The sequence below is a fragment of the Eleutherodactylus coqui genome, chromosome 4 (genome assembly GCF_035609145.1).
Source record: "Eleutherodactylus coqui strain aEleCoq1 chromosome 4, aEleCoq1.hap1, whole genome shotgun sequence".
NCBI lineage: Eukaryota > Metazoa > Chordata > Amphibia > Anura > Eleutherodactylidae > Eleutherodactylus > Eleutherodactylus coqui.
Window position 1 is genome coordinate 288,790,796 of NC_089840.1, and position 26,005 is coordinate 288,816,800.

Genomic DNA, 26,005 nt, shown 5'->3' on the forward strand with positions numbered 1-26,005 from the left:
TCACCGCATAGAGGTACACCCTTTAATTGTCACACTCACGTGTCTCCAAGGCTGGATGTAGGTACTACAAGATAATAATTTCTGTCAGAGTGTCTGTGGAGTGACCCTACCCCCTTCCTCCTCTGGAGTGTTCCACACCAGGAGCGGTTCCTGGCAGATAAAATGGACTGCAGGACTGGCGTCATCCTAAACTTTCCTCTCTGACCTCAGATCCTCTGTCTTGCCTGTATTGTAAAGACTTTAATTGAACTGCATTGTATTACCTGTTTAAAGTTTTTCCAAGTAAAATTTATGCTGGGGTCTAACCGTTCCTAGAGACCCGTGAATTGTTTGTGGCTGCATTTATTCTCCGCCGAGGGTCATACCGGTGTGTGAAGGAACGGTGGCGTCACCCGTGACAACTACAACTCCTATTATCCTGTTTAGTAGGCATCTCCCTATTCTAGGGGTGTCCCCGGTGGCCTGCAGTGATAATCTGGTCTTGGCTGCATGTGTCCCTCCGGGAAGGAGCCTGGTAAGTGCCGCCGTGACAAGCCAACACTATACCCTCCAGACTTCCCACGTATGTCAGGTGTCCGGGGTCTCCCTATGTGACGCTGCACTATCACCTCTGATCATGAAGCGTGATCTCCCGGGACAGCATTGCGCCATAACAGTAGAGCCGTCGGCCGTCTGTCCCACACGGGGTTGTGAACATCGGGGACGGTGCAGACGGCTTTTCTTCATTATTCAGTGCCGTAATGTAACATTCCTCATAGTTGTACCAGCTGAACATACAGTGGGGGCTTTCTGAGGATATTCACCGCCGACTCCAGCAGCCGGCCGTCTTTCGCTACCACCACAGTGAGTAGAATAGTACTGAACTAAATGATGCCGCCATCCCTGTGAGAAAAGTGTCAATGGCTATACGGCGCCCCGCGCCTCCGCATCTGGACGGATGAATTCGCGGAAGACAGAAGATAAAATAAACAGGTGATGATATTTATATACTCAGATAATCACATTACTGAGCCGTCTGTCAGTCCGTGTCACATCCAGGGCTGGAAAACAAACAAGAGCCTCATCAGACTCCGCCAAGTGGTATCGCCACCATGTGTGTGGGCTGGAGATGTGGTGGACCGCCTGGACATGGTGCCATCACTGCCCTCCAGAGTGGCCTTACCAATCACATAAGAGGGTACCGTGTACAAGCGAGGATGGGGAGTCCACCAAAGGTCAGTATAAAGATGGGGCGCAATCTACGCAGATACTGACCGGGTATATGTAAGAGATCCAATCCCGGTATACTCCATTGTGACTGGTTGTATACACAAGATCCGGTCCCGGTAGACTCCATAGTGACTGGGTATATGTAAGAGATCCAATCCCTGTAGACTCCATAGTGACTGGTTATATACACAAGATCCGGTCACAGTAGACTCCATAGTGACTGGGTATATGTAAGAGATCCAATCCCGGTATATTCCATAGTGACTGGTTCTATACACAAGATCCGGTCACGGTAGACTCCATAGTGACTGGGTATATGTAAGAGATCCAATCCCGGTATACTCCATTGTGACTGATTATATACACAAGATCCGGTCACGGTAGACTCCATAATGACTGGGTATATGTAAGAGATCCAATCCCAGTATATTCCATAGTGACTGGTTATATACACAAGATCCGGTCACGGTAGACTCCATAGTGACTGGGTATATGTAAGAGATCCAATCCCGGTATACTCCATTGTGACTGATTATATACACAAGATCCGGTCACGGTAGACTCCATAGTGACTGGGTATATGTAAGAGATCCAATCCCAGTATACTCCATAGTGACTGGTTCTATACACGAGATCCGGTCACGGTAGACTCTATAGTGACTGGGTATATGTAAGATATCCAATCACTGTAGACTCCATAGAGACTGGTTATATACACAAGATCCGGTCACGGTAGACTCCATAGTGACTGGGTATATGTAAGAGATGAAATCACTGTAGACTCCATAGTGACTGGTTATATACACAAGATCCGGTCACAAATGAAATAAAAGAGAAAAAAACCTCAGCGCTCACACCGTAGAATAAATGAAAATGGAATGTACTGAAGTTATGTCACTTACTTCCAGGAGGCGCCTTTAGGGTAGGCGCCTCCTAATCCAAATAGGCGTATCAGAAATGGCACCGATCAACAATGATGAACAGGTTCCACGATTTTAATAAAATAAAATAAAATAATATATAATACACAACGCGTTTCGGTCACGGTAGACTCCATAGTGACTGGGTATATGTAAGAGATCCAATCCCGGTATACTCCATAGTGACTGGGTATATCTAAGTGATCCAATCCCTGTAGACTCCATAGTGACTGGTTATATACACAAGATCCGGTCACGGTAGACTCCATAGTGACTGAGTATATGTAAGAGATCCAATCCCGGTATACTCCATAGTGACTGGTTATATACACGAGATCCGGTCCCGGTAGACTCCATAGTGACTGGGTATATGTAAGAGATCCGCTCACGGTAGACTCCATAGCGACTGGGTATATGTAAGAGATCCAATCCCTGTAGACTGCATAGTGACTGGTTGTATACACAAGATCCGGTCACTGTAGACTCCATAGTGACTGGGTATATGTAAGAGATCCAATCCCTGTAGACTCCATAGTGACTGGTTGTATACACAAGATCCGGTCACTGTAGACTCCATAGCGACTGGGTATATGTAAGAGATCCAATCCCGGTATACTCCATTGTGACTGATTATATACACAAGATACGGTCACGGTAGACTCCATAGTGACTGGGTATATGTAAGAGATCCAATCCCAGTATACTCCATAGTGACTGGTTATATACACAAGATCCGGTCCCAGTAGACTCCATAGTGACTGGGTATATGTAAAAGATCCAATCCCTGTAGACTCCATAGTGACTGGTTATATACACAAGATCCAGTCCCAGTAGACTCCATAGTGACTGGGTATATGTAAAAGATCCAATCCCTGTAGACTCCATAGTGACTGGTTATATACACAAGATCCGGTCCCGGTAGACTCCATAGTGACTGGGTATATGTAAGAGATCCGCTCACGGTAGACTCCATAGCGACTGGGTATATGTAAGAGATCCGCTCACGGTAGACTCCATAACGACTGGGTATATGTAAGAGATCCAATCCCTGTAGACTCCATAGTGACTGGTTGTATACACAAGATCCGGTCCCGTTAGACTCCATAGTGACTGGGTATATGTAAGAGATCCAATCCCTGTAGACTCCATAGTGACTGGTTATATACACAAGATCCGGTCACTGTAGACTCCTTAGTGACTGGGTATATGTAAAAGATAAAATCACTGTAGACTCCATAGTGACTGGTTATATACACGAGATCCGGTCCCGGTAGACGCCATAGTGACTGGGTATATGTAAGAGATCCGCTCACGGTAGACTCCATAGCGACTGGGTATATGTAAGAGATCCAATCCCTGTAGACTGCATAGTGACTAGTTATATACACAAGATCCGGTCCCGGTAGACTCCATAGTGACTGGGTATATGTAAGAGATCCAATCCCGGTAGACTCCATAGTGACTGGTTGTATACACAAGATCCGATCCTGGTAGATTCCATAGTGACTGGGTATATGTAAGAGATCCAATCACTGTAGACTCCATAGTGACTGGTTATATACACAAGATCCGGTCACGGTAGACTCCTTAGTGACTGGGTATATCTAAGTGATCCAATCCCTGTAGACTCCATAGTGACTAGTTATATACACAAGATCCGGTCCCGGTAGACTCCATAGTGACTGGGTATATGTAAGAGATCCAATCCCGGTATACTCCATAGTGACTGGTTATATACACAAGATCCGGTCACGGTAGACTCCATAGTGACTGGGTATATGTAAGAGATAAAATCACTGTAGACTCCATAGTGACTGGTTGTATACACAAGATCCGGTCCCGGTAGACGCCATAGTGACTGGGTATATGTAAGAGATCCAATCCCTGTAGACTGCATAGTGACTAGTTATATACACAAGATCCGGTCCCGGTAGACTCCATAGTGACTGGGTATATGTAAGAGATAAAATCCCTGTAGACTCCATAGTGACTGGTTATATACACGAGATCCGGTCCCGGTAGACGCCATAGTGACTGGGTATATGTAAGAGATCCGCTCACGGTAGACTCCATAGCGACTGGGTATATGTAAGAGATCCAATCCCTGTAGACTGCATAGTGACTAGTTATATACACAAGATCCGGTCCCGGTAGACTCCATAGTGACTGGGTATATGTAAGAGATCCAATCCCGGTAGACTCCATAGTGACTGGTTGTATACACAAGATCCGGTCCTGGTAGATTCCATAGTGACTGGGTATATGTAAGAGATCCAATCCCTGTAGACTCCATAGTGACTGGTTGTATACACAAGATCAGGTCCTGGTAGATTCCATAGTGACTGAGTATATGTAAGAGATCCAATCCCTGTAGACTCCATAGTGACTGGTTATATACACAAGATCCGGTCCCGTTAGACTCCATAGTGACTGGGTATATGTAAGAGATCCAATCCACAATGTCCAGTTACATGAGGGGCACCCAAGCCCTGTAGACTCCATAGCGACAAGGTATATAAGAGATCTGAACTCTGTAGCCTCCATAATGACCGGTTATATAGGGGAAATCAGATCCCTGTAGATTCCATAGTGAACAGTTTTATAGAGGAGATACAATTGCTGTAGATTCCGTAGTAACCAGTTATATAGGGAAGCTAAGATCCCTGTACACTCCATTGTGACCAGTTATATAGGGAGATCCGATCACTGTAGACCTCATACTGATCGCTTATACGGTGAATATTTAATCCCGGTAGATTCTATAATGACTAGTTATATAGACAGGATCCAAATGCTGTAGATGCCATAGTGACCAGTTATATAGGGGAGATGAAATCCCTGTAGACTCCATAGTGACTGGTTATACAGGGGAGATGCAATCCCTGCAGAATACACAGTGTCCGATTATAGACGAGATCCGATCCCTGTAGACTCCATAGTGATCGGCAATATAGATGAGATCCGATCCCTGTAGACTCCATAGCGACAAGGTATATAAGAGATCTTAACCCTAGAGTCTCTATAGTTATCGCTTACGTAGAGGAGATCTGGTCCCTGCAGACCACATAGTGATCAATTATATAGCAGAAGTCCGATCCCTGTAGACTCCAAAATAACTGTTTATATAGGGGAAATCCAATCCCTGAAGACTCCATAGTGACCGGCAATATAGAGGAGATCTGATCGACCTGTTATATAGGGGAGATGTGATCCCCATAGACTTCATAGTGATCAGTTATATAGGGAATATGAGACTGCTATAAATGCCATAGCGACCGGTTATATAGGGTGATGTGATCCCCATAGACTCTATAGTGACCGGTTATATAGGGAAGATGGGATCCCCGTAGACTTCATAGTGATCAATTAATATAGAGGGGATCTGTTCCTTCATTAGATGCTGGAGGGTCAGCAGCACTTAGAATTCTACCCAGATCTGGGGAGGTAGCCTCTGCAAAAGCGGTCGAGGAAGGACTTCACCCCTCATATGAAGCAGCCAAACGATTAGGAAGATCGGCAGCAGAGTCGCTCAAGTATAAGACACTTCATCTTTACTCCATCCTTAAAATAAAAGGGTTACAGGCAGCGACGTTTCGGCCGCGTTGTGGTCTTCATCAGGCATGCTTGAAACGTCGCTGTCTGTAACCCTTTTATTTTAAGGATGGAGTAAAGATAAAGTGTCTTATACTTGAGCGACTCTGCTGCCGATCTTCCTAATCGTTTGGCTGTTCCTTCATTAGGACATCTCTTATGGCCTCGCTGTATGTTCTAGTCCCTTCATATGCTGTTGCAGTGTGAATCCACACAAAGCCGTGGGGCGCTGTTCGTATGAGTGTTTATGTCTCATCTGGTCAGTAACACACGGCGCAGGTGCCGAAGCCCTCATGACGTCTCCTCGTGCCATACAGAGAAGAGTGCAGGAAGACAGATACACGCAATTACAGGTCACAAGGTCCCAGACCCAAAGCTACAGCCAGATGTGGCCCCAGACCCTCACCCAGCTGGGTCATCGGCACCAGAAGAAAGGGCAAGAGCACCCGCAGGTGGCCAAACCTGACCACTACAGAGTATGATGTGTACTCTGCATGGTAGACTGTGGGGGGTGCCGTAACCAGGAGTACAGGCCCTGCATTATGTTCTCCTCAAACCTCCAAGCGTCTAGATACATTCATAAACACTTGTGTTACTCAACCTCCTCCAAGACGCCCAGAAGAAAGCCCGGCCCCCACTAACAACTAATCCCGGTCAGAGGGCATCAGTACTGTCAGCATTACCAGGCCAGGTTAGCGTACAGATGGCTGGATTACTGCCCCTAAAACTAGTCCTGATCTGTGATTGGATGATCTCATTACTATCACAATAACTAGTCCTGTCAGTATAACTAGTCCTCGTCAGATTACCTTATTGTCATCAGTATAACTAGTCCTGTCAGTATTACTAGAACTGCTCAATGGTTAGATGACCTCATCACTATCAGTATAACTAGTCCTGGTCTGATTACCTTATTGCCATCAGTATAACTAGTCCTGGTCAGATGACCTCATCACTATCAGTATAACTAGTCCTGGTCAGATGACCTCATCACTATCAGTATAACTAGTCCTCGTCAGATTACCTTATTGTCATCAGTATAACTAGTCCTGGTCAGATGACCTCATCACTATCAGTATAACTAGTCCTCGTCAGATTACCGTATCGCCATCAGTATATCTAGTCCTGGTCAGATGACCTCTTTACTATCAGGATTACTAGTCCTCGTCAGATGACCTTAATGTCATCAGTATAACTAGTCCTGGTCAGATGACCTCATCACTATCAGTAGAACTAGTCCTCGTCAGATTACCTTATCGTCATCAGTATAACTAGTCCTGGTCAGATGACCTCTTTACTATCAGGATTACTAGTCCTCGTCCGATGACCTTATTGCCATCAGTATAACTAGTCCTGGTCAGATGACCTCATCACTATCAGTATAACTAGTCCTCGTCAGATTACCTTAATGCCATCAGTATAACTAGTCCTGGTCAGATGACCTAATCACTATCAGTATAACTAGTCCTGGTCAGATTAGTTTATTGCCATCAGTATAACTAGTCCTGGTCAGATGACTTCATCACTATCAGTATAACTAGTCCTCATCAGATTACCTTATTGCCATCAGTATAACTAGTCCGGAGAAGAAGTAATTCCCCCACAGCGAGAGAGAGGATTCCCCACAGGGGAGAAGGAATTCCCCCATAGCAGGGAGAGAGGGGTTCTCCTGCAGGGAAGAAGAAGGAATCCCACAGCAGCAGGTCCCCCACCCCCCCTCTCTCCCTGCTGCTGGGGAATTCCTTCTTCTCTCCTGAAGGGGAACCCTGGCATCTGCGCTGCTGGGGGAATTCCTTTGTCTCCCCTGCAGGGGAATCCCTCTCTCCCTACTGCTGGGGATATCCTTCCAGCCCCGCTGAGATGAAGGGAAGCCTCACGCAGAAGGGGGTTGCCCCGGGGCTTGCCTTCAACTCTCTCCTCCTGGAACTGCAGTACTTTCACCGCTAATTAAGCTCGGGACTTGATAGCGGGAAATCGTCCATTCACGCAATTTTCTGCAGCGATAGCTGTGATTTCTTTATCTTCTGCGTGATTTTGTAGCCCGTGTGAATGAGCCCTTAGTATAACTTGTCCTGCTGAGATGAGCTTCATACTCTCAGTATAACTAGTGCTAGCCAGTTGACATCATTGCTATCAGTATAACTACTTCTGACCAGATGACATCATTACTATTAATATAGGTAGTCCTGGTCAGATGTATTCAATACTATCAGTATAGGTCGCCACACTCAGATGACCTCAATACTATTAGTATAACTAGCACTGGTCAGTGGACCTCATAACTATCAATATACCTAGTCCTAGTCAGTGCACAGATAACCTCATAACTTTCACCATAACTAGTCAGATACCTTATTACTATCAGTATAACTAGTCCTGATCAGATAATCTCATTACTGTCAGTATTACCAGTCGTGATTAAAAGTCAGATGACCCGATTACCGTCAGTATAACTAGTCCTGTTCAGATGCACTCATTACTATTAATATAACTAGTCCTGATCATATGATTTCATTAGTATTATTTAAACCAGTCCTAGTCAGATGACTTCATTACTATTAATATAAGTAGTCCTGGTCAGATGAACTTAATACTCGCAGTATAACTAGTCCTGGTCAGCTGATTTCCTTAACATTTGTATAAGTTGCCCAAGTCAGAAGAGTCAATACTATTAGTATACCTAGCACTGGTCAGTGGACCTGATAACTATCAGTATAACTAGTCCAAGTCAGATGTTAGATAACCTCATTACTACTAGTACAACTAGTCCTAGTCAGATGACCTCATTACTATCACTATAACTCGTTCTGGTCAGAATTAGACGACCTCATAACTTAGTAATGAAGTAATCTGATCAGGACTAAGATAGGAGGTCATCTAATTCTGACCAGGAAAAGTTAGAGTAAAAGTAATGAGTTATATTGAGCATCTATTAGATGCTTTGCGGTCACATGTCCTATCTCTATTAGATGCTTTGCGGTCACATGTCCTATCTCTGTTAGATGCTTTGCGGTCACATGTCCTATCTCTATTAGATGCTTTGCGGTCACATGTCCTATCTCTATTAGATGCTTTGCGGTCACATGTCCTATCTCTATTAGATGCTTTGCGGTCACATGTCCTATCTCTGTTAGATGCTTTGCGGTCACATGTCCTATCTCTATTAGATGCTTTGCGGTCACATGTCCTATCTCTATTAGATGCTTTGCGGTCACATGTCCTATCTCTATTAGATGCTTTGCGGTCACATGTCCTATCTCTGTTAGATGCTTTGCGGTCACATGTCCTATCTCTATTAGATGCTTTGCGGTCACATGTCCTATCTCTATTAGATGCTTTGCGGTCACATGTCCTATCTCTATTAGATGCTTTGCGGTCACATGTCCTATCTCTGTTAGATGCTTTGCGGTCACATGTCCTATCTCTGTTAGATGCTTTGCGGTCACATGTCCTATCTCTATTAGATGCTTTGCGGTCACATGTCCTATCTATGTTAGATGCTTTGCGGTCACATGTCCTATCTCTATTAGATGCTTTGCGGTCACATGTCCTATCTCTATTAGATGCTTTGCGGTCACATGTCCTATCTCTATTAGATGCTTTGCGGTCACATGTCCTATCTCTATTAGATGCTTTGTGGTCACATGTCCTATCTCTATTAGATGCTTTGCGGTCACATGTCCTATCTCTGTTAGATGCTTTGCGGTCACATGTCCTATCTCTATTAGATGCTTTGCGGTCACATGTCCTATCTCTGTTAGATGCTTTGCGGTCACATGTCCTATCTCTATTAGATGCTTTGCGGTCACATGTCCTATCTCTATTAGATGCTTTGCGGTCACATGTCCTATCTCTGTTAGATGCTTTGCGGTCACATGTCCTATCTCTGTTAGATGCTTTGTGGTCACATGTCCTATCTCTGTTAGATGCTTTGTGGTCACATGTCCTATCTCTGTTAGATGCTTTGCGGTCACATGTCCTATCTCTGTTAGATGCTTTGTGGTCACATGTCCTATCTCTATTAGATGCTCTGCGGTCACATGTCCTATCTCTGTTAGATGCTTTGCGGTCACATGTCCTATCTCTATTAGATGCTTTGCAGTCACATGTCCTATCTCTATTAGATGCTTTGCGGTCACATGTCCTATCTATGTTAGATGCTTTGCGGTCACATGTCCTATCTCTGTTAGATGCTTTGCGGTCACATGTCCTATCTCTGTTAGATGCTTTGCGGTCACATGTCCTATCTCTGTTAGATGCTTTGCGGTCACATGTCCTATCTCTGTTAGATGCTTTGCGGTCACATGTCCTATCTCTGTTAGATGCTTTGCGGTCACATGTCCTATCTCTGCGAGTATTTTGCACGTCCGTCATGTGAACGCTTCTATAGGAGTTCATTGGTTCTGTTAGACGCGATCTTTTCACGCTAAGCCCGCGCTCGTGTGACAGAGGTCTACCTCCCCTTCCACTCCCTGGCCACCTATCTGGAGCACCTGACCACGCAAAGCTTGGGACAATCCATTGGTGCGCAGAGTCCAGATTGTCCGCAGATGTCCCGAATTAGAGCCGCCTGGGAACCTTCCTGCGGGGACCGAGATAAACCTGCGGCAGCAGGTGAACAAACACTCGGCCCCTCGCCTGGTTCCAGTTACCCCGCGGCCCCTCAGAGGTTGCACGTTTACTAAGTGACCTCATAAAATTAGTTCCAACTGAGAAGGTGCTGAACCGCAGCGAAAGCGGAAGTGCTGCTGATCTGACAGCTAATGAGGTAAGCCTGCGTACACACAGTGCCACACGGGCACCCCTGCCCACCAGGGCCGTCACCGAGGAACACTTCTCCATCCCAAATATAACCATCAGGGGAGCTGGCCTAAAAATACAAGGAGTTCAATCACGTCTGCAGCAGATCAAAGCCCCCAGGACTCTGAGCGGGGGGCTTCACCTGACACTTTGTGTAATAACGCTAAGTACCCAGATATGTAACCCCTTCCACCCCGCTCCGGCCTAAATGATGGATTGTCATCACCGGCCTTTATGGGACTGATTTATGCTTTTTAATTTCGGACATCTGCTTTGAGTTTCCCCGTTTAACTCCTTCCCGGCTGGAGCAAGGCTCTGCCTTAGGCTGGAACAGCGGGCCGTTTGTCTTGCCGGGCAGTAAAGAGTTAAACGCGTCCGTCCTCCCCGCGTGTTCTCTGCAGGCTTTTACCTTTATCCCATACGTGCTTTTCAGTTTCGGCTTCTCCAGCTTTGAATCGCTAATCAAAACCACAATTTATACCAAAATAGATTTCAGAGTCAGTCTCCATAAATTAAAGGCGGCGTCCTCCTATGATTGAAGAGATGGCGCTCCCCGCTGCGCCGGACGGGGTCCCTCACATAATGGCCCCCCATAGTCCACGTAACACGGTGTAAGGGGGATTAGAAACGTTAACCCCATGATGAAGTCATGCGCTACACTTGCTGGGGTTTCGTTAGACAGATGACATCGTGTGCTAATGAGGAAAGTGGCGCAGATACGAGCGTTATGTAGGGATGTGATGGAAGTCCTGATGCCTTGTGGGAAATGCTACAATGGCTGACGCTTAGGGTGTAGATGCTGAGATTTGGCATAGGAAATGCTATTTTATGGGTAGTTTATGTATAACTATGAGGATCTACTGTGTGACGCCAATGCTAACAGTCTCTGCCGTGATCCGTGTGGACATTGTTGGTGGTCTCATCCCCAGGCTCAGTAGCCACCAGATCGCTGGGCAGGACGCGCGTCTAATGGATGACTGGCAGGGCACGTCTCACCATGCGGAATGGTACATGTTAGGTATAAATGGCGGGGTCTGACAGACAAGCTATCGTGTTGGCTGCCTTGAGTCCACATGGGTACAGCAATGTCTTGTGAGGGTACATGAATTATCCTCCAACAGTACTCCCAAAACACAATCGCTTAGTCTTTCTACTGTTTTTATGTTTTGAGCTTGGGTCTGGTGCTGTATTTATCTACTGAGTTTGGTTCTGGTGCTGTATCTATGTACTGTGTGTAGTTCTGGTGCTGTGTTTATGTACTGAGCTTGGTTCTGGTGCTGTATCTATGTACTGAGCTCAGTTCTTGCTCTGTATCTATGTACTGTGTGTAGTTCTGGTGCTGTATCTATGTACTGAGCTTGGTTCTGGTGCTGTGTTTATTTACTGAGCTCAGTTCTTGCTCGGTATCTATGTACTGCGTGTAGTTCTGGTGCTGTATCTATGTACTGTGTGTAATTCTGGTGCTGTATCTATGTACTGTGTGTAATTCTGGTGCTGTATCTATGTACTGAGCTTAGTTTTTATGCTGTATCTATGTACTTTGTGTAGTTCTGGTGCTGTATCTATGTACTGAGCTTGGTTCTGGTGCTGTGTTTATGTACTGAGCTCAGTTCTTGGTCTGTATCTATGTACTGCGTGTAGTTCTTGCGCTGTAACTATGTACTGTGTGTAGTTCTGGTGCTCTATCTATGTACTGAGCTTGGTTCTGGTGCTGTGTTTATGTACTGAGCTCAGTTCTTGCTATGTATCTATGTACTGTGTGTAGTTCTGGTGCTGTAGCTATGTACTGAGCTCAGTTCTTGCACTGTATCTATGTACTGTGTGTAGTTCTGGTGCTGAATCTATGTACTGAGCTCAGTTTTTATGCTGTATCTAAGTACTGTGCGTAGTTCTGGTGCTGTATCTATGTACTGAGCTTGGTTCTGGTGCTGTGTTTATGTACGGAGTTCAGTTCTTGTTCTGTATCTATGTACTGCGTGTAGTTCTTGTTCTGTATCTATATACTGCGTGTAGTTCTTGTGCTGTATCTATGTACTGTGTGTAGTTCTGGTGCTGTATCTATTTACTGAGCTTGGTTCTGGTACTGTATTTATGTTGTCAGTCTGGGTCTGGTGCTGTGTTTATGTTATGAGCTGCGTAATTGTGCTGCATTTATATTGAGAGCATAGCTCGGGATCCGTATTCATGACATGAGCTTGGTTCTGGTACAGTATTTATGTTATTAGCCTGGGTCTGGTGCTATGGTTATGGTCTGAGTTTAGTTTGGGTTCTGTATTCACGGTATGAGCTTGGTCCTGTACAGTATTTATTCACTGAGCTGTCCTGGTATGAGTATGCTGCTATCTGTTACTGTTTTCTGCACAAGCAGCATGCAGGCAGACTGCCTATCAGTACAATATATAATCGTTACTTTCCTTATGATAGGGGGCGCAAAAATAATTATACACAGGGTGCCAACTAACCTACGGCTGGCACTGTTGGCCCACATTAGTGAAGTGGGCAAGAAAGCGTAAGGTCTGTGCAAGGTTGGGTATGGCCTAGTCGGGAGCCACAAGAGAAGGCCTGGAGTCTCCTGAGAGGTCGGGTGCAGAACTCCTGGAGCCTCTGGTTCATAAAAAGGCAACTGAACGGTCAGACCGTTGTGAGTGAGTCAGATCCGGTTGTTGACCTGCTGAGAGGGCCTTACACCATAAAGGCTATGAGTGTCCACCACTAAGAGCCATGCTGAGTGCCCACGGAGTCACGTCAGGCCAGCTACGTACCCAAGAGACCGGGAGTAATGCAAACCAGAGAATACATGAAAGAGACTGTGTCATTTTAATGAGCCTGTAAGGGTTGACGTTTCGTTAGAGTCGGTACTAGATTCTGCAAAACCTGGCACGTCATTACAGTGTTGCCAAGATTCCAGAGTCTGTATTGTCAAGAACCGACAATCAGTCGGGCACGTCTCACCCAGCAGCTTGGTACCTGCTAAGTATAAAAGGTAAGGGGCGGCAAATTGTTGTTGTGTTGGCCACATTGGTGAAGTGCGCAAGTAAGTGTAAAGTCTGTGCAAGTTTTGGTGTGCCCTAAATGGAAGCCATGAAACAGAAGCCCCGAGAGCCGGCTGCGAGGTTGGGTGCAGCTAGAGAATTCCTGGAGCCTCCAGTTTGGAGAGAAGGTTGACCGAGCAGTGAGACTGTAGTAGCTGAGGCAGCTCAGGTCACTGAGCCACTGAACTGATGTGTCTGAGACTGTGACAGTCCACCAATGAGAGCCAGTGTCCACGGAGTCATGTCAGACCACTGAAAAACTACAAGTAACCAAAGCCAGAGAATATATGAAAGAGATTGTAATTATAAACAGCCTGCAGAGGTTGATTTGTAGTTAAAGAGACGGTACTTGATTCCGCAATACCCGACATGCCATATCAGTGCTGCCAGCATTCCGGAGTCTGTATTGTGGACTACTGACAATTGGAAGGGTGCGTCTCGCCCACAGGGTGGTGCCTGTTTAGGTATAAAAAGCGGGGTTGCGGCTTGCAAGTTCTTGTTGCGTTGGCCACATTGGTGAAGTGTGCAAGCAAGTGTAAGGTCTGTGCAAGCTTGGGGGTGGCCAAGGAGGGAGCCATAAGAGAGAAGGCTGGAAGCCGGCTGAGAGGTCGGGGGCAGCTAGAGAATCCCTGGAGTCTCCTGTACAAAAGGAAAGTAACCGGGCAGTCAGACTGTAGTAGCTAAGGCGACTCTGCAAGCCGTAAGTGTTGCCAGGAGTTCCGAGTCTGTATTGTTGAGTGAGAGAGACCGCGCTGCCAAAGTGGTTGAAACTATGTTGCAATGTTCTGAAACTGTGAGACAAGTTAAAGTGACCGTACCGCTGAAGACTGCTACTGTATACCGCAATGTGTGTTCTATCTCCTAATCTACTGGCATGAGGAGCCGCCTACAAAGGTGGAGCGAAGCCCCCAGAGCATCAGCCTGGGGTTTATCTACACAGATCCAACATCCCACATTGAATAACCTCCATCTAAACAGGGGCGGAACTTCGCCTTTCTGGTATACAGTTCCAAATTCTTTGTGCAAATGTAGAGTTGTGATAAAAGGATTTTTCTGCCTGTGGTCACCACTAGGGGGAGCTTACTGCATAAAGATTACACATTGAACTCGGGAAACAACTGAGCTCCCCCTAGTGGTGGCTGCAGGACCTGACATGATAATAATCAGTGCTCTAAACTAAGGGTTGTCTACGACAAAGGGGCGGTCACCAAGATGCATAATCCTAGAGGCTGACACATGCAGGAACCCAGGCAGGTAATGTGTGTGTGTAGCTGCGACTACAAGTCCCAGGATTCCCTGCTCCTCATCATGTCTGTCCTCTATAAGTGAATGCAGTCCTGTGTGACTCACAAGCAGCTGTGATGCAACAACTACAAATATTCCTTACATTTGGACTTCTTGCGATTGTCGGGTAGCGGTAACATGCAACACATTCACCTACATTATGTAGCGCCCCCGCGGTGCAGTAGTTGGCAGCGCGGCGTCCTTCAAGGCCAAATTAGCCTAAGTCAGTCTGGGTGTCTATGTTTAACCTGTGGCTTGCTGAGCTGTGAAGAACTGTAAGGTCGTGCTGGGACTTTTAGTTCCTCGCCTATAAGAGGATGCGCTTTTTGTGGGCCGAGTCATTATCTTTTAATGGCAGCATTTTGGAAACCTGGAACGTGGATGGCGGAACTGAAGCGTGATAAGAAAGTGATTCCGCCGCTCTCCTGTGTTTTTATGTCGTTTACCGTGCAGATTACATTACGCTTTAACGACTGCGGTGATATCACACATGTGTTATTAAACACTTCAACAAAACAAGATCGTTTGTCATGAATTATGCATGGGTGGGCATTGGGCGCGGTTAGGGGCGGGGCTTTACAAAAACATATCATGGCGCACTTCACGTGCCACCTAATTTCTCCCTCGCTCAGTTCTTTAGACGTTGGGAGGTGTGTACGGTCCCTGCACCTGCGCTACTCCAAAAGGTTTCCCTAAATAATCTCCTCTACTGCTGACGGTTTCCTCATGCCAGCTCCTTGCCTGCTGTACTCTTGATGGTTTCCCCATACAATCCCCTCGACTGTTCTACCCCTAATGGTTTCCTCATACATTCCTCTCACCTACTCAATTCCTGACTGTTTCGCTATACAATTCCCTCATCTCCTGTACTACTGACAGTTTCCTCATGCAAGCTCCTTGCAGTCCCTACTCCTGACTGTTTCCTCATATAATCCTATTGCGTCCTCTACTCCTGACTGTTTCCTCATATAATCCTATTGCGTCCTCTACTCCTGACTGTTTCCTCATATAATCCTATTGCCTCCTCTACTCCTGACTGTTTCTCGATATAATCTCCTCACTTTCTGTCCCTAGTAATAGAGTCCCCTCTCAGTGGACCCAGTATGACAACGCCCCTTCTCAGTGGCCCTAGTAATAGTGCCCCCTCTCAGTGGCCCTAGTGATAGTGCCCCCTCTCAGTGGACCCAGTATGAGAACGCCTCCTCTCAGTGGCCCCAGTAACAGCGCCCCTCTCAGTGGACCCAGTATGACAACGCCCCCTCTCAGTGGCCCTAGTAATAGTGCCCCCTCTCAGTGGCCCTAGTGATAGTGCCCCCTCTCAGTGGACCCAGTATGAGAACGCCCCCTCTCAGTGGCCCCAGTAAAAGTGCCCCTTCTCAGTGGACCCAGTATGACAACGTCCCCTCTCAGTGGACCCAGTATGACAATGCCCCCTCTCAGTGGCCCTAGTAATAGTGCCCCCTCTAAGTGGCCCTAGTAATAGTGCCCCCTCTCAGTGGCCACAGTATGACAACGGCCCCTCTCAGTGGCATCAGTAATAGTGTGACACAGATGCCCATGAAGGACCCTGGCCTCAACATCACTGATTCCCCATAGTGCCTGTCACAGACGCCCACATCTTCTTTAATATGCTCCCATACTGCTTCACTGCCTTAGATGAGCCTAAAGGGCCCCAACCTCAGATTCCCCCATAGTGCTAGTCTCGGATGCCTCCATAATATGTGGTGTTACTGCTCCTTCCCGAACAGCAATGTGCGGCCTCACTGCGGTACTCCTGGCACTCACGGCACCCGGTTCGGAATCACTGCCTATCTATATACACCCGCACCTGCTCTACTCCTGACGGTTTCCTCATATAACCAAGTCACCTCCTTTACTCCTGATGGTTTCCTCACACAATCCTACATCAGGAGGAGGATGATGATGTATGGGTAGCGGGTGAATGTGTGGACCGCGCTCCCAGGATCACATCATTATGTTCTCTAGGTGAATGGCGTTTAGGATTCCTCAAATGATCTGGAGGAGAATAAACTTCAAGAAAGGAAAAACATATTACGTTTCACTCAAGGATCAGAAGAGCGAGAGATCAAGAGGGCGACGGCCGGGATGAAAGATTCTGTCAGAGCTCAACATGGTGGAACGTCCACAAAACTTGTGTTAGACAGAAAGAATAGACAAAGAACTCGAACTGGACAGTAAACTACAGGAGTCTGAACTACCATAGCGTAGTGTAAAGGGCGGACCCGGAACCAAAGAACGTATCACAACTAGAGCGTAGTAAAAGAACTAAGACCCAGAACCAGACAATGTATCACAACTAGACCATAGTGTAAAGAGCGGACCTGGAACCAAAGAACGTATCACAACTAGACCGTAGTGTAAAGAGCGGACCCGGAACCAAAGAACGTATCACAACTAGACTGTAGTGTAAAGAGCGGACCCGGAACCAAAGAACGTATCACAACTAGAGCGTAGTGTAAGAACCAAGACCCAGAACCAGACAATGTATCACAACTAGAGCGTAGTGTAAAGGGCGGTCCCGGAACCAAAGAACGTATCACAACGAGACCGTAGTGTAAGAACTAAGACCCACAGCCAGACAATGTATCACAACTAGAGCGTAGTGTAAAGGGCGGACCCGGAACCAAAGAACGTATCACAACTAGACCGTAGTGTAAAGAGCGGACCCCGAGCCAAAGAACGTATCACAACTAGACCGTAGTGTAAGAACCAAGATCCAGAACCAGACAATGTATCACAACTAGACCATAGTGTAAGAACCAAGATCCAGAACCAGACAATGTATCAGAATTAGACCATAGTGTAAAGAGCGGACCCGGAACCAAAGAATGTATCACAACTAGACCGTAGTGTAAGAAACACGACCCAAAGTATCACAACTAGAACGTAGTGTAAAGAGCGGACCCGGAACCAAAGAATGTATCACAACTAGACCGTAGTGTAAGAACTAAGACCCAGAACCAGACAATGTATCACAACTAGACCATAGTGTAAAGAGCGGACCCGGAACCAAAGAATGTATCACAACTAGACCGTAGTGTAAGAACTAAGACCCAGAACCAGACAATGTATCACAACTAGACCATAGTGTAAAGAGCGGACCCGGAACCAAAGAACGTATCACAACTAGACCGTAGTGTAAGAAACACGACCCAAAGTATCACAACTAGAGCAGAGTGTAAAGAGCGGACCGGAACCAAAGAACGTATCACAACTAGACCGTAGTGTAAGAACCAAGACCCAGAACCAGACAATGTATCACAACTAGAGTGTAGTGTAAAGGGCGGACCCGGAACCAAAGAACGTATCATAAATAGACTGTAGTGTGAGAACCAAGACCCAGAACCAGACAATATATCACAACTAGACCGTAGTGTAAAGAGCAGACCCGGAACTAAAGAATGTATAACAACTAGACCGTAGTGTGAGAAACAAGACCCGGAACCAGATAATATATCACAACTGGACCGTAGTGTAAACAGCGGATCCGGAACCACAGAACGTATCACAACTGGACTGTAGTGTAAGAACCAAGACCAGGAACCAGACAAAGTATCACAACTAGACAGTAGTGTAAAGAGCAGACCCAGAACCAAAGAACGTATCACAACTAGACCGTAGTGTAAAGAGCGGACCCGGAACCAAAGAACGTATCACAACTAGACCGTAGTGTGAGAACCAAGACCCAGAACCAGACAATGTATCACAACTAGACCGTAGTGTAAAGAGCGGACCCGGAACCAAAGAACGTATCACAACTAGACCGCAGTGTAAGAACCAAGACCCAGAACCAGACAATGTATCACAAATAGAGTGTAGTGTAAAGAGCGGACCCGAAACCAAAGAACGTATCATAACTAGACTGTAGTGTGAGAACCAAGACCCAGAACCAGACAATGTATCACAACTAGACCATAGTCTAAAGAGCGGACCCGGAACCAAAGAATGTATCACAACTAGACCGTAGTGTAAGAATCACGACCCAAAGTATCACAACTAGAGCGGAGTGTAAAGAGCAGACCCGGAACCAAAGAACGTATCACAACTAGACCGTAGTGTAAGAACCAAGATCCAGAACCAGACAATGTATCACAACTAGAGTGTAGTGTAAAGAGCGGACCCGGAATCAAAGAACGTATCACAACTAGACCGTAGTGTAAGAACCAAGACCCAGAACCAGACAATGTATCACAACTAGAGTGTAGTGTAAAGAGCAGACCCGGTACCAAAGAACGTATCACAACTAGACTGTAGTGTGAGAACCAAGACCCGGAACCAGATAATATATCACAACTAGACCGTAGTATAAACAGCGGATCCGGAACCACAGAACGTATCACAACTGGACTGTAGTGTAAGAACCAAGACCAGGAACCAGACAAAGTACCACAACTAGACCGTAGTGTAAAGAGCGGACCCGGAACCAAAGAACGTATCACAACTAGACCGTAGTGTAAGAACCAAGACCTGGAACCAAACAATGTATCACAACTAGAGTGTAGTGTAAAAAGCGGACCTGGAACCAAAGAATGTATCATAACTGGACTGTAGTGTAAGAACCAAGACCCAGAACCAGACAATGTATCACAACTAGAGCGTAGTGTAAAGAGCTGACCCAGAATCAAAGAACATATCACAACTAGACCATAGTGTAAAAAGCGGACCCGGAACCAAAGAACGTATCACAACTGGACTGTAGTGTGAGAACCAAGACCCAGAACCAGACAATGTATCACAACTAGACCATAGTGTAAAGAGCAGACCCGGAACCAAAGAACGTATCACAACTGGACTGTAGTGTAAGATCCAAGACCCAGGACCAGACAATGTATCACAACTAGAGCGTAGTGTAAAGAGCGGACCCAGAACCAAAGAACATATAACAACTGGACTGTAATGTAAGAACCAAGACCCAGAACTAGACAATATATCACAACTGGAGCATAGTGTAAGAACCAAGACCCAGAACCAGACAATATATCACAACTGGACTGCAGTGTAAAGAGCGGACCTGGAACCACAGAACGTATCACAACTGGTCAACAGTTTAAAAAGTGTGAGCCGTTACCAGATGACGCAGAAGAACAAGACTATATTACAAGAGACCCAGAACCAGATGATACATCACAACTGGACTCTAGTAAAAGAACTACACAAGACCTCAAACCAGAGGATACATCATAACTAGACTGTAGTGTAAAGAGAGGAGATATCTGAACTAATGAAGAACCAGGACCCCAAACCAGTTGACGTATCAGACTTTAGAGTCCAGAACCGAAACCTAAAGTATATCACATATATCACGGACTATAGGCCCAAAACCCAAACCCGACATCTTCATGAACTGGAATGTAAACCCTGATGGACAACAACCCTCATGTCATTCAGTGTTCTTTATGGACTCCGGTTCTAGGACTTCTTCGCTGGTGACGTTAAGAGCTCGTCGGTGTCGCTCACAGGTTGGAGCAGGAGACCGTTAAGTGTTTGACAACCGTGTGGTGTGAAATCTCACATAATTGCTGATGTCAGGCTGAGCGCTCACCCCTGGGCGCGGCCGCGCACGTTAAAAGCGCTCTAATTGCTGCCCGATTTGTCTCCTCCAGCAGGTGTCCAGGTTCTGCCCTTTCTACAGAGTTGGGGCTTTTCTTCTCCCTCTTTATCCCATCCCGGCTCCTCTCCATGACCTCATCCCCCTAATCCACTGAACCTCCTCTTAACCCTTTCCCCAACACCTTGGCTGTCGCTTCAGAGCTCCGTATGGTGGGTACATGAGCAGCTGCATCCCCTCGCATCAGGACCTTCCCGGTAGTCAGTCCCACATCAGGACTCAGGATCGCCAGGCCAACACAACCGCGTCCACCGCCCGTACACAGGCTCATATTCACTGAGGAGATCAGCGGCATCACTCTGATTGGTTGCTGCGGCATCTTTGGATCTGGTGCAGGTTTAGCTTTTGCATCTTGTAGATAAGCAGATCCTGACTGATACGGGCTGAGCGACCGGTCATCTCATAGAAGGAAATGGGATCATTAATGGCAATTTGTGATCAAAAACTGTAGAAATCAGGCTTTATAAATCAGAACCTGCAGTTCCCACACTGGCCACTGGGCCTAATAATAGTCTGCCGCTTCCTGTCATGTAATGATAACAGCTCACCTCCTCCCCTCGCTGCACAGGTTACAGTGCATGCCCACAATGCTCTCCCATGGACATGTGTAGGAGATGTCACAGCTCACCTCCTCCCCCTAACTGCACATGCGCAAGACAGTCTCTCATAGAAGTTTATATGTGATGGTCACCGATTACCTCCTCCCCTTCCAGCACATGGCACAGAGCAAGCCCACAACACTGTTCCGTAGAAGTCTAAAGCCGATGTCTACAGCTTATCTCCTCCCCTCTATGCACAGGCCATACCCCCAACAATTTCTCATAGAGGTTTATAGCTGATGTCTACAGCTTATCTCCTCCCCTCTCTGCACAGGCCATACCCCCAACAATTTCTCAAAGAGGTTTATAGCTGATGTCTACAGCTTACCTCCTCCCCTCTCTGCACAGGCCATGCTCACAACAATCTCCCATAGAGGTCTATAGGTGATGGTCACAGCTTACCTCCTATTCCTCCATAAGCAGGTGACAGTGTATGACCACAACACTCTCCTATAGAAGTCTATATGTGATGGTCACAGGTTACCTCCCCCTCTCTTTGCACAGGGCATACCCCCAACAATCTCCCATACAGATCTATGGGTGATGGTCACAGCTTACCTCCTCGTCCTCCCTGAACAGACGTCTATAGGTGATGGTCATAGGTTACCTCCTCCTATCTGCAGAAGACAAAGCATGACCACAACACTCTCCCATAGAAATCTATAGGTGATGGTCACAGCTGACATCTTCCTCTCCCAGCATAAGTCATAGAAGCATGCCCACAACAATCTCTCACAGAAGTCTATAGATGATTGGCACAGCTTACCTCCTCTGCATTCCTGCACAGGTCAGAGAGCAGAATACTCTCCCATAGAGTCTATGCGCCCGCTCCAGTCCACCGTGTGAATGCTTTCATGAAGATGATGAGGGTTGTTGGTGTCACTTCCGAGACAGCAACATAAACGTGATATAAGTACGCTTATAATATGCGTCTTATTGACTTGTAATGGGAAACCGTTTCCCGTCTCGGTGACACATTTTTATTCTACCGTGTATTGAAAATACGCGCCGTGTAGAAGAAGAAGCGCCGCGTTACACCTTTTTCGTTTTCCGTTTCAGTGTTTGCCATAGAAATCAATGGGATTTCAAAATCCGTGTCAAAAGCGAAAATGCGCGAACACTCCTTCAGGGCTCATTCACACGGGCGTATTTTCGGTCCATATTCCGCATGTATATATTACCGTATATCTGTATTGCGGTATCAAACACATTTTGCAAGCATGTGAAAAAATAGCGGCCCGTCCTATGGGGGTCCGAATGACAGACCCAAATCACCCATGAGAGTCTATGGGAGGCTTAACAATACGCACGATATTCAATAGAAGTATCCGCGGCATATGTACGCCAGGCAGGAGGAATCCATCGGTCCTTCTCGCGGGTTTTTCTTTTTGCACGCATTAAAAAACGCAGGAAGGATCCGATCCGCACAAATACAGGCAGTGAAAACGTGCGCAATTTACAGACTGCAGAGGCATACACCTGTGCGAATGAGCCCTACCGGAGAGCGATTCAAGGCGGGAGACATTACATGAGGGCTGCACTGTGTCAGGCGCTGGTACCGCCGGTGTCTTTTACGTTTTTTTCTTTCTTCGCTGCGTTACGTGAAGGCGGTGACACGGCCGGTGCGGATATCACAGGTATCTTTCGCGCTAATGCCGCGGGCTTCTCTGCACACCTTGGAAGGCGCAGACGCTGCTGTCCGAAGCGCGATTTCACAACCTTGTTCTGACCGCGAAATGTGAATAAACCCTTCGCTTTATACACGCGCCATCGTCCTAACGTAAGTCTGCAGAGGCCGGAGGCACGACTCCCCCCCCCCCCCCCCCCGTGACAAGTCCGGCGCTCCGTGTACCGGATGCCGACACAGCGGCGGGCACTATACCTGTACCTCAGGGGGCAGCAGCACGCGAGGGGTTAATGACGCAGTATACGCCGTACACACCAATTACTGACAGATTTAACACCTCACTAGACTCTAAAAGCTCCTTAGCAGCTGACGACGTCGGCGCTGGATCACCGGAGGCGTCCCTGGGGAGCGCCGATGTTGTGAATAACTGATTTCTCATCAATCTGTTCTTGCGAGGAGTCTCTCCGGCGCGCGAGTCACAACTTGTCCCGGACGCGGCGGTTACTGTGTACGGCGAATTCCCCCGCGACCTCCCCCGCGCTCCGGCCCTGCAAGGTGTAATCTGCGCTCACAAGGGGCTGAATAGAAAGAGGCGACGCAGCTGCTCTGACTCCTCATGTGTCAGCGACGCCACTTCTCCCAGCAACTGCCGCTTGTGTGAAATTACGCCGACGCTGTAACCCCTCGTCTGCTGGAGGACAGTGTAGGAAAACGGACAGTTGTCCTTCTTTCCTTCCATGCAAGTCCCAACGTCCGACCGTCAACAGCGATAGCCCATCTCCGTTAGTGCGGATGTGAAGGCACGCCGGCGCACGTTACTGCGGCTGTGCCAAACGTCATCCTACAAACCGTGACCGCACGCCACGAGGGCCCAGAAATGTGCCAACGCGGAGCTGCCTAACTGCTATGTGTATCCGAGGTTCTCGGCACACATGCTGATCACATTATAAGAGCCCACGTGAAAGCGTAAGGCAGAAATGGCGAGGATCTACCTAGTGGGATGAGGGCCGTAATGGTACCGGCGACATTCACAGGCCCCTAGAGGAGGACAATCACAGAGATGGAAGTGCTCTGACGGGCCCCGGCTACTGTGAGGGCCAATGCGATGATCAAATGATTGGGGGTCAGTCTTTGCGTAAAAGCGGCTTCAGAGATCCGGCACGCAGCGGGATCTGGATCCCAAATCCTCCATTGATTCATTAGAAGGGGCGGCTCTATATGTGCTTTATAGCTTTTACCTCCCAGCGATGCATTAGGTGGGTCCTTGGTCGGCTAGCAGGACGGTGGATGACTTGCTGATTGGATCCGACCATTGGGACCTCCAATAATCCCCAGATTTCGGCACGTCCTCAAGTTTTGGCCATGGGCAGGCGAAGCGTGCACTCGGCTGTTCCGTTCACGGGATCACTGGAGATGGCAGAGCACCGCAAGCTATTTCCTGCTACCAGTCGGGGAGGGGTTAATAGGACAGACCCTACAACAGCACAGTGGATCCAGTGGATCCGCTATGCAAGATCCAGTTATGGGGGACTCTACAGTCGCGCGGGCGGTTTCGGTCAGTGTCATCTGCTTTCCACAGAGGGAAGGTGGCCCAACTGATGTCATTTAAAACTTGAAGTCAATGGCTTTGTGGAAAGAAACGTGTCCCATGTAAGTGCATTTGGAGGTTTTTACGCACCCATTGACTTGAATGGGCTTGAGGTCAGTTGCACCAGCACAGGGCATACTGGGATGTCCTGCGCAGGAGCACCTGTCTGACCACAAGCCCACTCAAGTCAATGGGTGCGCTACAATACACATATTGACTTTAATGGGTCTGAGTTCAAACTGGGACAGAACTCATGTACTGCGGGCCGGAGCTGCGCTTACCTCCCAGGGCCGTGAGCTGCGCTGCTCCAACGCTTCCCTCTGCTGCTCCAGGAGGGATAGTTCCTCTGAGATCTCAGCCAGTCGGCTCAGGAATGTCCTCTGCACCTGTGAACACCGCGCTGCTCAGTATATATATATATATCTTACACTCAGTATAAAGTAAGAAAGTGCAGGTGAAGCGGACGACATCCCTGACAACCATCAACCTCTCAGGTCTAACTTATCATTACTGATTAGAAATCCATCCAGAGATCATCCAGAAGCTCCAAACCCCGAAACAGTGACTAAATATGCCAACGGGTGGAGTCAGAAGAGGGTAAAGTAGGAAATATAGTATTATCCCTCACAGCCCCCTCCACTCACCCGCCCTGATTAGGGTCACCCAGTCCAACATTAGGGGACATTACAAGGATCTCTCCCATGATCTATTTATATCCAGGACTGTGACGGTAACAAGAGGGCATCCGCTACGTCTGGAGGAACGAAGGTTTCCTCACCAACACAGAAGGGGTTCTTTACTGTAAGAGCAGTTAGACTGTGGAACTCTCTGCCTGAGGACGTGGTGATGACAAAATCCATAGAGGAGCTTAAGAGGGGACTGGATGCCTTTCTAGAGCGCTATGATATTACAGGATATAGACATTAGGTGACCGGCGGGTTGTTGATTCAGGGATTATTCTGACTGCCATTATGGAGTCGGGAAGCATTCCCCCCCCCCCCCCCCCCCAAATTAGGGTATATTGGCTTCGGCCTCATTTTTTTGCCTTGCTCTGGATCAACAAGGGGGGGCTGAAACAGGCTGAATTAGATGGACACTTTTTTCAGCCTAGCATGCTATGTTTGTACAGCATATATTATACTATAGATTGTGCAGTGGTGTATACTGTATATATCACCCCTATGAACTGCGATTACTTTAGATTTGCTAATTAATGGTAATTAATTTAAAGGGAACCACCTACTTTTAGTTCTATGAGCTAAGCTTACGGGCTGATAGTCGGTGGCCCCGGGGGATAGAAGCTTTATACTTCCCTCCCGGTTCCTCCGGTTGAGCGCTGAAAACTCTTCAGTATAATTAGTCACCGTTTCAATGTTTGTCCCTTTCCTGGATGATATATAGATATATGTTTACATATATACATCATCACCGTATATATCTATATTTTATAACCCCTACCAGCAGCGCCGGTCTGCCCACTCCCCAGGATATACAAGGTGGTCCAAAGGTGGGGAGACACCCAAAAAAATGGAAAACAGTGGTTGGGAACGGCATCCCGTGTGGCAACGTGCTAACGGGAAGGGGCAAATCGGTGAGGGGCGGTGTCCAACACGGCGACAATTTTGAAATCCGCCATCTTGGAACCAAGTTAATATTTACAAATAGGAAGGGGTGCATGTGACCTGTGTATCTGATAGAGGATTCGACGAGGAATCCAAATCTGTGC

The 26,005-nt window shown here is 47.1% G+C and overlaps 1 protein-coding gene across 2 annotated transcripts in view; it reads right to left on the reverse strand.

Moving 5' to 3' along the window:
- LOC136626380 (plectin-like) overlaps window positions 1-26,005 on the reverse strand; it is a 181,857-nt gene that overhangs the window by 126,360 nt on the left and 29,492 nt on the right. For both annotated transcript variants that reach the window (XM_066601376.1, XM_066601375.1), the window contains one exon: window positions 24,561-24,665. In XM_066601376.1, coding sequence (XP_066457473.1) covers window positions 24,561-24,665 — 105 coding nt within the window. The remainder of the gene's footprint in view (window positions 1-24,560; window positions 24,666-26,005) is intronic.